The following is a 12,988-nucleotide window of genomic DNA, read 5'->3' on the forward strand; positions in this document are numbered from 1 at the left end:
AGATCCTATTGTAGATGGTTGTGAGCCACCATGTGGTTGCTGGGGATTGAACTCAGGACCTCTGAGCCATCTCTCCAGCCCCAGAATTTCACCTTTAACTAAGAAGATAACAGTAAGCAGCAATCACTTTTCCTTAATATCTCTTAATATCAATAGTCTCAATTTCCCTATAAAAAGACATAGACTAACAGACTGGATACATAAACAGGACCCAACGTTTTGCTGCATACAAGAAACCCACCTCAGTGACAACGACAGTCACTATTTAAGAGTCAAAGGTTGAAAAACAATTTCCCAAGCAAATGGTCCCAAGAAACAAGCTGGAGTGGCCATTCTTATATCAGACAAAAGTTGTTAAAAAAGATAAGGAGGGACACTTCATACTGGTCAAAGAAAAAGTCTACCAAGATGAACTCTCAATTCTGAACATCTATGCTCTATGCATAGAGCACCCACATTCATTAAAGAAACTTTAATAAAGCTCAAAGCACACATTGCACCCCACACAATAATAGTGGGAGACTTCAACACCCCACTCTCAAAAATGGACAAATCATGGGATCAGAAACTAAACAGAGATACAGTGAAACTAACTGAAGTTATGGACCAAATGAATCTAACAGATATTTATAGAACATTCCACTCTAAAGCAAAAGAATATACCTTCTCAGCACCTCATGGTACCTTCTCAAAAATTGAGCATGTAATTGGTCACAAAACGGGCCTCAACAGATACAGAAATATTGAAATTATTCCATGTATTTTATCAGATCACCACAGCCTAAGGCTGATCTTAAGCTCAAACAAAAGCAATGGAAAACACACATACACATGGACCTTGATCAATGCTCTCCTCAATGATAGCTTGGTCAAGGAAGAAATAAAGAAAAATGAAAGACTTTTTAGAATTTAATGAAAATGAAGACATCATACCAGAATTTATGAGACACAATGAAAGCAGTATTAAGAGGAAAACTCATAGCTCTAAGTGCCTACAAAAAGAAAATGGAGATAACTTACACTAACAGCTTGACAGTGCACTTGAAAGCTCTAGAACAAAAGGAAGCAAATACCCCCAAGAGGAGTAAACGGCAGGAAATGATCAAACTTAGGGCCAAAATTAACCAAACAGAAACAAAAAGAACTATACAAAGAATCAACAAAACCAGGGACTGGTTCTTTGAAAAAAATCAATAAGATAGATAAACCCTTAGCCAGACTAACCAGAGGGCACAGAGGCAGTATCCAAATTAATAAAATCAGAAAGGAAAAGGGAGATATAACCACAGAAACTATGGAAATTCAAAAAATCATCAGATCCTACTACAAGAGCTTATACTCAATAAGGTTTGAAAACCTGGATGAAATGGACAACTTTCTAGATATATACCAGGTGCCAACATTAAAACAGGATAAGATAAATCATCTAAATAATCTAAATAGTCCCATAAGTCCTGAGGAAATAGAAGCAGTCATTAATAGTCTCCCATCAAAAAAAAAAAAAAAAAAAAAAAAGCCCAGAACCAGATGGGTTTAGCGGGGAATTCTATCAGATCTTCAAAGAAGAGTTAATACCGATACTCTTCAAACTTTTCCATGAAATAGAAACTCAAGGAACACTACCCAACTCATTCTATGAAGTCACAATAACACTTATACCTAAACCAAACAAAGACCAAACAAGGAAGGAGAACTTCAGACCAATCTCCCTCATGAACACCGATGCAAAAATATTGAACAAAATCCTGGCCAACCGAATCCAAGAATGCATCAGAACTATAGTTCACCACGATCAGGTAGGCTTCATCCTAGGGATGCAGGGATGGTTCAATATATGGAAATCTGTCAGTATAATCCACTGCATAAACAAACTAAAGGAAAAAATCCACATGGTCATTTCATTAGATGCTGAAAAGGCTTTTGACAAAATCCAGCATCCCCTCATGATAAAAGTCTCGGAGAGACTGGGAATCCAAGGCCCATACCTAAACATAGTAAAAGCAATATACTGCAAACCAGTAGCCAACATCAAGTTAAATGGAGAGAAACTTGAAGCAATCCCACTAAAATCGGGGACTAGACATGACTGCCCACTCTCTCCCTATCTATTCAATATAGTACTTGAAGTCCTAGCCAGAGTAATCAGGCAGCAAAAGTAAGTCAAAGGTATACAAATTGGAAAGTAAGAAGTCAAAATATCACTGTTTGCAGATGATATGATAGTATACTTAAGCGACCCCAAGACTTCCACCAGAGAACTCCTAAAGCTGATAAACAACTTTAGCAAAGTGGCTGGATATAAAATTAACTCAAGCAAAACAGTAACCTTCCTCTACTGAAAGGATAAACAAGCTGAGAAAGAAATTAGGGAAATGACACCCTTCACACTAGTCCCAAATAATATGTCATACCTAGGTATGACCCTAATGAAGCAAGTGAAAGATCTATATGACAAGAACGTTAAGTCTCTGAAGAAAGAAATCAAAGAAAGTCTCAGAAGGTGGAAAGATCTCCCATGTTCATGGACTGGTAGAACCAATATGAGTAAAATTGGTCATCTTGCTGAAAGCAATCTACAGATTCAATGTAATCCCCATCAAAATCTCAAATCAATTCTTCATAGATATAGAAAGAACAATTCTCAAATTCATCTGGAATAACAAAATAACCCAGAATAGCAAAAACTATTCTCCATAACAAAAGATCTTCTGGGGGAATCACCATCCCTGACCTCAAGCTCTACTACTGAGAAGTAGTGATAAAAACTGTTTGGTATTGGTATGCAGACAGGCAGGAAGATCAATGCAATAGAACTGAAGACCCAGAAATGAACCCACACATGTACAGTCACTTGATATTTGACAAAGGAGCTAAAAACATCCAGTGGAAAAAAAGATAGCATTTTTAACAAATGGTGCTGGATCAACTGGAGGTCTGCATGCAGAAAAATGCAAATCGACACATTCATACCTCCTTGTATAAAGCTCAAGACCAAGTGGATCAAGGATCCACTCATAAAACCAGATACACTGAAGCTTATAGAGGAGAAAGTGGGGACGAATCTTGAACACGTGGGCATAGGGGAAAAGTTCCTGAACAGAACACCAATGGCTTATGCTCTAAGAACAAGAATCGACAAATGGAACCTCATAAAACTGCAAAGCTTCTGTAAAGCAAAGGACACAGTCAATAGGACAAAATAGAAACCAACAAATTGGGAAAAGATCTTTACCAACCCTACATCTGATAGAGGGCTAATATCCAATGTATACAAAGAACTCAAGAAGCTAGTCTCCAGAGACTCAAATAACCCTATTAAAAATGGGGTATAGATATAGTACTACTGGCAGACCCAGCTATACCACTACTGGGCATATACCCAGAAGATGCTCCTACATGTAATAAGGACACATGCTTCACTATGTTCATAGCTGCCTTATTTATAATAGCCAGAAGATGGAAAGAACACAGATGTCCCTCAACAAGAGTAATGGATACAGAAACTATGGTATATATACACAATGGAGTACTATTCAGCTATTAAAAACAATGAATTCATGAAATTCTTAGGCAAATGGATGGAACTAGAAAGTGTCATCCTGAGCGAGACAACCCAGTCACAAAAGAACACACATGCTATGCACTCACTAATAAGCAGATGTTAGCCCAAAAGCTCAAAATAAACAAGTTACAATTCACCAAGCTCAAGAAGAAGGACTTAAGTGAGGGTGCTTAGGTTCCTCTAAGAAAGGGAACAAAATAGCCACAGGAGCAATAAGGGAGACAATGTGTGGAGCAGAGACTGAAGTAAAGGCCACCCAGAGACTGCCCTACCTGCGGATTCATCCTATAAACAGTTAACAAACCCTGACACTACTATGGACAAGAAGAAGTGCATACCAAAAGGAGCATGCCATGGTTGTCTCCGGTGGGGCCCTGCCAGAGCCTTACAAATACAGAGGCAGATGCTAGCAACCAACTATTGGACTGGGCATGGGGTCCCCAGTGGAGGAGCTGGAGGATGGTCCAGAGGAACTGAAGGGGTTTACAGCCCCATGGGAAGAACAATGATTTCGGCCACCCAGACGCACCAAGACTCCCAGGGACTAAACCATCAACCAAGGGGTACACATGGTTCTAGCCCAAAAAGTGGCAGAGGAAGGCCTTGTTGGGCATCAGTGGGAGAAATGGTCCTTGGTCAGGTAAAGGCTCAACAGAGGCCTGAACAAAGGGAAACCGAGGGGGGGGGGGGAGTGTGTTGAGTGGAGGGGCATATACATGGAGGCAGGGGGAAGGAGGAAGGGGAGGGGCTGGAGGTCTTAGTGGAGGGGGGATATCGGGAAAGGTTTTACCATTGGCAATGTAAATGAAGATGATATTCAATAAAAATAAATTTTAAAAAAAGAAAAAAAGAATTCTGAGTATAGAGGACTAGGGACTAGCTTTTATAATGAAAACAACTTATAAAATGGGGAAGAGTAGACATACAGATTGGGGAGAGGCCACCTAGGGCAGATGATTTAAAATTAACTCTATTCACAAACGTCCAGCCTCCTGCTTACCATATGCTTCCTCAATGAGAGCACAGTATGGATTGATGCCCACTCCACTCTGCTTAGATTCTTGCTCTCCAAGACGTAAAATATTTTCAAGTCCATTCAAAGCCACTTGAACTATTTTGGAGTCCATGACAGTCAAAAGGTCACAAAGTGGTTTAATGCAGCCCAAGGTTACCAAATACCTTCACAGAAAGTTAAAACAGAGAATTGGAGGAGGGAGGATTTGATATTATATTAATATTTTATATTACAATATATGTTGTATAGTATAATAACACAAAACCAGAACAAAATGTTGTATTACTAATCATGAAAGTGTCTCAACATACACTTTTTGCTGTTCTCTTCTGAGTTAGGGTCTTGCCATTAACCCTTGCTGGCCTGGAACTTACTATGTAGCCCAGGCTTGCTGGCCTGGAACTTACTATGTAGCCCAGGCTGGCTGGCCTGGAACTTACTATGCAGCCCAGGCTGGCTTGAACCCATATATTTGACTGCCTCTGCCTCATGAGTGTTGGGATTTGGAGTCACCATACCTGGCTTAAACTCAGGAAGTTTTTTATTTACAATCTGTCAAGCTTCTCCAGTTTTACATAATTAGCAATGGGAGCAGAAAAGAAGCAGACACAGATGATGTCTCTATGTACAGATCTGATGGTGACAGTGTACATGAAGGTAAATGAAAGACAAGGCACAGTGGCATATTTGTAATCCCAGAATTTAGGAGGCTAGACAAGGAAATAACCAAAATAAGCTACAAACGGAAAAGGTGAATAAGAAAATACCCATTTGCATAACAGAATTCAGATTATTTATTTTAAAATATTTTTTAAAAAGGATATGGTGGTACACACCTTTAGTTCCATCAATCAGAGGGATAGATACATTCATACATACATACATACATACTCACATACACATACACACACACATGCAGACATGCTTGCATACATACATATTTATAGGAACATACATATATGTATATAAATGTATATACTTTTATAAAAAAATGTATGGCACTGAAATAGGCAGAGAACAGTGACAAATATCTAATATTTGGTGGATTTAAATCCTTTGGTTTATAAAATAGTATAATAATTGACATGTTTTATAAACTTTTTAACAGTGAAATACACATTAGAAAATATTTCATAAATACTGGCTTCAGGTTTTGTGGCAGGATTCTTAAGAATGAAAAGATTATGTAAGAAGTCAAGTGTAGTTGAGATACAAAGTGTATTTTTGCTATAGAAGACAAAAGTCCAAAGATACATGACACAAGGAGACTGGACTCAATACTTGAAAGGACTATTATTACAGACAATGGCCGGCTGAGAACCTAATGCCCATCAAGCACTGTGCTGAGCACAGCAGGTGTTCAGTGTACTTTAGATACTGTTACTGAATTCATTAGCAAAACAAAAAGAGAAAAAAGAAAAAGAAAAAAGAAACTGGACTAGGAAGGTTAAGTGATTGTGTCAGAACTGATCCTATCACAGCTTTTACTGAAGGATGATAACTAGATCAGGGCTTAGCCAGGCTTACTTAAAGCCATGTCTGAACTATAAACTGGTAATATACAAAATAAAGGCACAGATTATAAAACCTAGTACAGAAGGAAAAGGACAAGTAGTGCACAAAAGTATTATACTATCTACTGACAACAGCCAATAAGGAAAGGAGACCATTAAACAAACACATATTCTAATTTTACTTTAAGCATGTTGATATATGTTCATATCTGTTACTTCTATATAATAAAGTTAATTTGTGATTTTAATGCTTAAAACAAATCTAATGCTCATGACAGTATATTCTGAAAATCAATAAATTGTTCCCATTTGAATTTCTAATCTATGTCAAGGAAGATGGGATTAATTATCACTTAAGTAAAAATAATTAAAGAAACCGAATGAAAGACACAGCAAATGCTGCCATTTCATATTAACACATATCAAACAGACATAAAAATGTTAGGTTATCCAATAAATTAAGAAGTATGTTTTATTTCAAACTGTCTGACTCACATGTAAAAGTCAGTATTTAGAAGTCTGAATGTACCTTATTTGCTCTGGAGTGCCTCCCGATGTGGCATTGGTTATAGCCCATGCTGCTTCTTTTCTGGTACGAAATTCTGCTTTTTGGAGCACCTCAATCAAAACAGGGAAAATACTTGCATCTATGACAGCCTAAAAAGAAAAATGATCCAGCAAGATTAGTGCAAACACTGTTTCATAACTACTGCCCCATGGAGGGCTGAAACGCAGAGATTTGAACAAGTGGGAGGCTGGAGCATGTCCTGCAGCTGCGAGCACTTGGTGTTCTTTCCTGAGGACCTGGCTCACAATCCCCTGCCCCTCCAGTTCTAGGATGACAGGCACCTGCTCAGGTTGTGCTGTGCACACCCCACACAGGCACACACATACACATAACTGTTTTTTAATCTTAAAATGGGAGAGGTTTGTAAGCTGTCAGTGCATTTTAATAGTTTTCTTTTGTAAAAAGACAGGAGCTTTTAAAAAGAACTTTCTGAAGAATGTAGAATGACAGTAAAGCATAAATATTAAAATAATAAGCTGTAAGCATGCAACTAACCAAAATGTAAGTATTCTCTGGCTCAAGAAACTTGACAGATCCTTATAACCATTTAAAGCCAACAGAAAGATGATTCCTAACATTTAAAGCTAAACAAACCACCCTGTAAGACAGGGTCTCTCCATACAACTCATCCTGGCCTCAAAAACCATCATCCTGCCTTAGTCTCTCAATTTAAACCTGATGCAACACCTTTTTTTTAACATTTTTCCTTCTTCCCAAATAAAGTGTCCCTAAATATCCCATTTTGGACTGAAAATTATAATGCTATCTTGCCTCAGCTTCTCAAGTGCTGGATTACAGACGTGTGTACTATACACAGCAGAAACGTTCATTTCTCAAGACTAACCTTATATTTCAGACATTTTTATAAATATTATTACTGTTCCTCACTAGAATACTAAATCCATATACCATTACTTTAGACTTGTCTTTTGTCATTTCAACTCTAAAAGGTGCCTACCTGGATCTGTACCCTGTTTCCTGCAGTGATGTTAGAAACTGTCCAGCAGGCTTCCTTTCTAATTGACTCCTTTAGACTACCCAACAAATGTAAAAGGCAGGGCAATGCAGAACAATTCAAAATGACCTAAAATAGATAAGACAGAAAACAAAAAGTATTTTAGTATAAATGCAAAAATCTTATGAATTATTTAGAAGTACAGAAATCAATCTGAAAAACAAGAAACAAATTCCTTTCAAAGTAAAACCTAGGCAACAGCTCACTTTTAAACCTGCTGTTAGCAAATCTTACTGAGTCCTAGTGTAGGGAATGGCTCTGTTTTCCATTAAAGTGTGAACCAGAAACATGTCCTTCAATACACAAATTAAAGTAACTTAGCTATAGCATTAGCAACATAGACTGTATTTTGAAGAATGTTACCAAGTAGAGAAGAATTGAAATGGGAGAATGTGAACCAGTCATGATTTCTAGTCATACCAATAGAAATACATGTAAAGTTCAACATATAAAACTATTTGAATGACTTAGTGATAGAAGATTCATCCTCATTTTCAAAAATGACTGAATATTCTCAACATACATTTCTACATTAGAAAAATTTTCAAATACAGAATAAATCTGTTCTGTTTTCACAATTTGACTTTTACAGTGAGGTATTATCTATTCAAGTGTGTGGCATATGCCTTTAATCCTGGTCTCTGTTCAAAGTCAGTTGGAGCTATTGTCTCAAACAAACACCAGCCAGTCAGAAGTGCCTGCTTTGTCCTTACAGTCACAGCTATCCACAGGGATTATTTGAAGGTGGAGTACATGGAACAGCACATGGAGAATTTAGCTGGTGAGCGCACTGTACACCAACATAGAGCACTACTTAAAATGGGTAGCATGCTACTGATTACTTCTTTAACAGTATCTAAGTAAAATTCTAGCCTAAATCTGGAGTCAATCCTAACACCTTACCATTCTCCAAAACAGGCACACTTACACACAGCTGACTACCAATTCTGGAACTGTTTCCCTGCTGTAATAACCTTTGGTCTCATAATCTGAATCTTAAGCCCTATAACCTATTTATAATAAATCACAGTTCCATTCTAGTTGAGTTTAATTGATCTTAAATACGCCTCTCTCATTATGACCACTAAATCTCAGCTCACCTACCCTAGTACTATTCCACTTGTTCAGTTCTACTCATTTACAGAAACTACAGCTTTTCACCATACTCATCTTTTTTTTATATAAAACCTTTACAGCATCTTCTGGTTGAGCAGCTCATAGCACAAGTATTTCCCTGTTAGCTTGCCTTAAGATTTTCAAGCTCTACTGAATGACCTAAGTGGGTACCTTGCTTTATTTCAATATGACTTTTACCTACTTAAGATTCTGAATCCTGCAAGCAGAACACCTAGTATACTCTGCACTGACAGAGCTCTGTGATAGTACATCCTCAATATGGTAACTGAAGTTCAATATTGTGCTTACCGCCACAGATGCTTGTGTAATTATAGTAATAAGGCCTTCATGAACATACGATCAAGTGATATGAAAGATGTTAACAATGTGTCATAAATTTTGAACTCACCTGTGTTTGAATATCATCACCAGTTACAATATTACCAACTGCTCTTAATGCAGGTGATACAACTTTATAGTCATTGTGCCTAAAAATAAAAATTAAGAGGTAAGTTAGAATTTATATACAGTTGCAAAAATTGTACTGAAAATTTCTGTATTCTTCACTCAAGAGACTCTTCTCAATTTTCACTTGGTATCCTGATACTATTTTAAAAACAAAACAAAAATCTAATCCTGCATCATAAATGCTAATCTAATTTCATTATATCTTATTGGATGACATATTGTATATGCTTTGTCCCATTATTGTGGTATTTAATTCTGTCACTAATTAAGATTATGTTATTCTTCTTCACTAGTCCTAATTTCTCCTTTATATTCAGTATCTGATGTAGAAATACTTGAGATCATATAAACTTTCCATTCTTTAATCTATTTATTTTTAGAGATTATAATTACATTTTTGCGTTCCTTTACTTCCTTCCAAACCCTCTCATATACCCACCCTGCATCTTTCAAATTCATAGCCTTTTTTCCCAAAATTGTTATCCAAGCATATATGTACATGTCTATACATATATGTACATGTCTACACAAATGCCTAAATATAACTTTTTCAGTCCACATAATGTATTTTCTCAGGGCACTCCCCCCTACTTTAACCACTAGTATTAAATACCTATATATATGCTCATTATTTGAATTAGAAATTATTTGTAATTTTTTTTACTAGTTATTTTGTAATACTATCATCTCAGCCATATCCACCTATTGACCCATCCACCTATTTTAATGTGGACTCTGGAGTTACTGCTATTTATTAATCTATAACACATTACTGTAATTTATTGCCAAGATCATTATTTTCTATGTTCACCTCATTTTTGTTCCTCCATAATCCAACCATTCTCTAAAAAACTGACTTGCCTTAAATGACTGGTGATGTTTAGAAACCAAGAATTGTGCCCTCAGTGTGCTCAACTTATTTTTAGAGGGGTCTTTGCTCCAAGAGCTTTAACACACATATGCACACACATACTTAAATAGCTCCTTATTTTGACAGCCATGAGTTTACATTGAAGGATCTCATTCTAATCTAACGGCCTTTGGGAAACCCTTCACATTTTCTGACTAGAAGTTAGTTGCTTTAATTCACATCTTCATACATATAATCTGATAGGCTACCAGGTAATGAACTTTTAGCTCTAAGCCTTGTTCGGGCTGCTTGTCTGCCCATTAAGGTATTAACTACTCTCAAGCTAGGGTCCTGGCCATTCTACTATACCTATTTATCTTTCTCTGATACTGTCCTCATATTGAAATGACAACCCCTTAACACAACTCTGTTCTTTGTGCCACTTGCCTTACTGGGGCATAATTAATGATTTTTTTGGTTTTGGTCTGTTGTTCTTTGAGACAGGGTCTCACTATGTAGCTCTAGCTGGTCTGGAACTTGCTGTGCCTAAAACTCAAGAGATCTGCCCGGCTCCTGCCTCTCAAGTGCTGGGTCTAAAGGCATGAGCTACCATGCTTAGCTTACTACTAATGGCTTTTCCACAAAACAAAGAAAGACAAACAATTTTAAAAGAAGGTTAGAGGATAAAGAAGCTGTAGCATCTTTTTTATGTATGAGTGTTCTATCTTATGCCAGAAGAGGGCATCAGATCCCATCACAGGTGGTTATGAGCCACCATGTGGTTGCTGGGGATTGAACTCAGGACCTCTGGATGAGCAGACAGTGCTCTTAACCCCTAAGCCATCTCTCCAGCTGTAACATCTTTTTAAACAAAATTTTCTTTTAATTTCTTCACATGTAAAACACAGGCAATAACAACTAGCCAGTAAGGAAACCATCATGGAGACACTAAATGCATTTTCTGGCTTTGTAAGTAAGTCAATCATTGTAATGAATAATAAACCAGACTATTGGTTCTGGGAGAGCAAGAATTGTGTTCTCTCCCTAATAACATTTTCACATGTCCCCTTTGGTGCCAAAAGACACTCTTTAAATACTTGCTGAATTAAGCTTCTTCATAAAGAAAAGGGTTCATTCATACAGAGATAAATTTAAAAAATAATTTTCTTGCATTTCAGGATATAAATTAAAGGATTATAGTTACTCTAGAAAGGGTAGAATTGGTAACTTTTTAATTGTTTCTAAAGATGGTGACTTTGAAATGTTTTAAGCCATGACCTTAATTGTTAAACTTAATATATAATCACAGAGCTACTAAACAAAAATTATAGTTACATCAAAAGTTCCACCAATCTTCGGCAGACTCCAGAATCAATGACTACTTGAATTTTGTCATTGGGTCCATCAGAGAGGTAAGAAAGGGCCCAGCACACGTCTGCTAACACATCTGGATCACTGCTAAACAACAACCGTGACAAGACATTTAAGCAAGGTGAAACCTGAAAGAAAAATAAGTTAATATTTAATTATTTTCCTTATTTAATATCAAGGTTCCTTAGCAAAATGCATAAATTTAGATTAAAACCAAAATCTAATACAATAATAGTACCAGGGAATTCTATTATTTTAAGATTATGTGAGGCATGAGTATCAAAATGATTATAGTTGCCATTAATTGGTTATTAAATAAAATATTTTAAAACAATAAAGTATGAATTTGATATCTTTTTAATACTTAAGTAATACACATATCAAGACTAAAAAGCCTATATACTTCATGTTTACAAACTTTTAGTTTTTTTAACATTTATTACATGCATACAAATAAACTGAAAAATCTTTGGTAGCAAAGATAGAGACAGTGTCAAAACAAATGATCTGAAAGGTATTCTAAAAGAAGCCACTACGAATAGTATATATTTGTTTTCTTTTCTTATTTTTATTTTAAGATGCTGAGGCTCAAACCTAGTGTTCTACACACGCTGATAAGTCCTAAAACAAATTATCTTTTCTGGTCTCAAATTTCAGTCTCCTGACTCATGTAGGAGTACAGGTATGTGCCGCCAGGCCTAGCTCTAGTTCTTCTTGCTGTAATGAATAATGTCATCTATCTTCAACTAAAAAAGAAAAAACAATAGGTGTGTTCAGATACACACCTGTAATACCAGTTCTCAGAGAAGATGGAGATGAGGCCAGCCCTTGCTACATAGTGAAATACTGTCTGAAACAAGGAAACGTAAACCAAAGAGAATACCAACTAATAACCCGACAGAAGAAATGTCTTAATCCCTCCAGTACCATGAGTGTTTTTATCTCTCTTGTCACAACTGAGCACAGGGAACTGAACAGTGAGCAAGGCACCGTACAGATCACAGAAAATTACATCACACCAACTCTGTGATCTTCGCGCTCTTCCTGCCAGACAGCGTTAGCTCAAATACTACTTGCTCATTTCTGTGGCATAAAAAAAATTACTTAAGAACTGTTGGATGTGTAAGAATGTATATAGCAGCTAAGAAAAATGTCTAGCATGTAAGAATTACTCGAATATCAGCTTGTTTCCACCCCACTATCAGTACTGAATCTCTTCTCAATTTATTTTGATTTTTTTTTTTTAACTGGCAACCTCACATATCCCTTAAGGTCATCCCTCAGATACAAAGTAGTGGCTTATATTCTCATTCCTTCTCTGTTGACATTACATTCTGGGCCACCAGTGGATACCTAAAATCATGCATAGTTCTATATTCTTTTCCTATACACATAGACACAAATATAATAGTTTTCTGGTTTAACCCAAAGTTTCAACAACAAAATCATTTTAGTTCTTTATAATTTTATGGATAAAGTATTTTTCCCCTACCACATATTTCAGTAACT

The 12,988-nt window shown here is 36.5% G+C and overlaps 1 protein-coding gene across 4 annotated transcripts in view; it reads right to left on the reverse strand.

Annotated features, from left to right (window-relative positions):
• Positions 1-12,988, reverse strand: part of Kpna5 (karyopherin subunit alpha 5) — a 60,028-nt gene that overhangs the window by 5,514 nt on the left and 41,526 nt on the right. For all 4 annotated transcript variants that reach the window (XM_052164499.1, XM_052164500.1, XM_052164498.1 and 1 more), the window contains 5 exons: positions 11,444-11,607; positions 9,200-9,278; positions 7,618-7,743; positions 6,621-6,748; positions 4,563-4,741 (listed from right to left, as the gene is read on the reverse strand). In XM_052164499.1, the coding sequence (XP_052020459.1) occupies positions 4,563-4,741; positions 6,621-6,748; positions 7,618-7,743; positions 9,200-9,278; positions 11,444-11,607 (676 nt within the window). The remainder of the gene's footprint in view (positions 1-4,562; positions 4,742-6,620; positions 6,749-7,617; positions 7,744-9,199; positions 9,279-11,443; positions 11,608-12,988) is intronic.

This window comes from Apodemus sylvaticus, chromosome 19 (assembly GCF_947179515.1).
Source record: "Apodemus sylvaticus chromosome 19, mApoSyl1.1, whole genome shotgun sequence".
NCBI lineage: Eukaryota > Metazoa > Chordata > Mammalia > Rodentia > Muridae > Apodemus > Apodemus sylvaticus.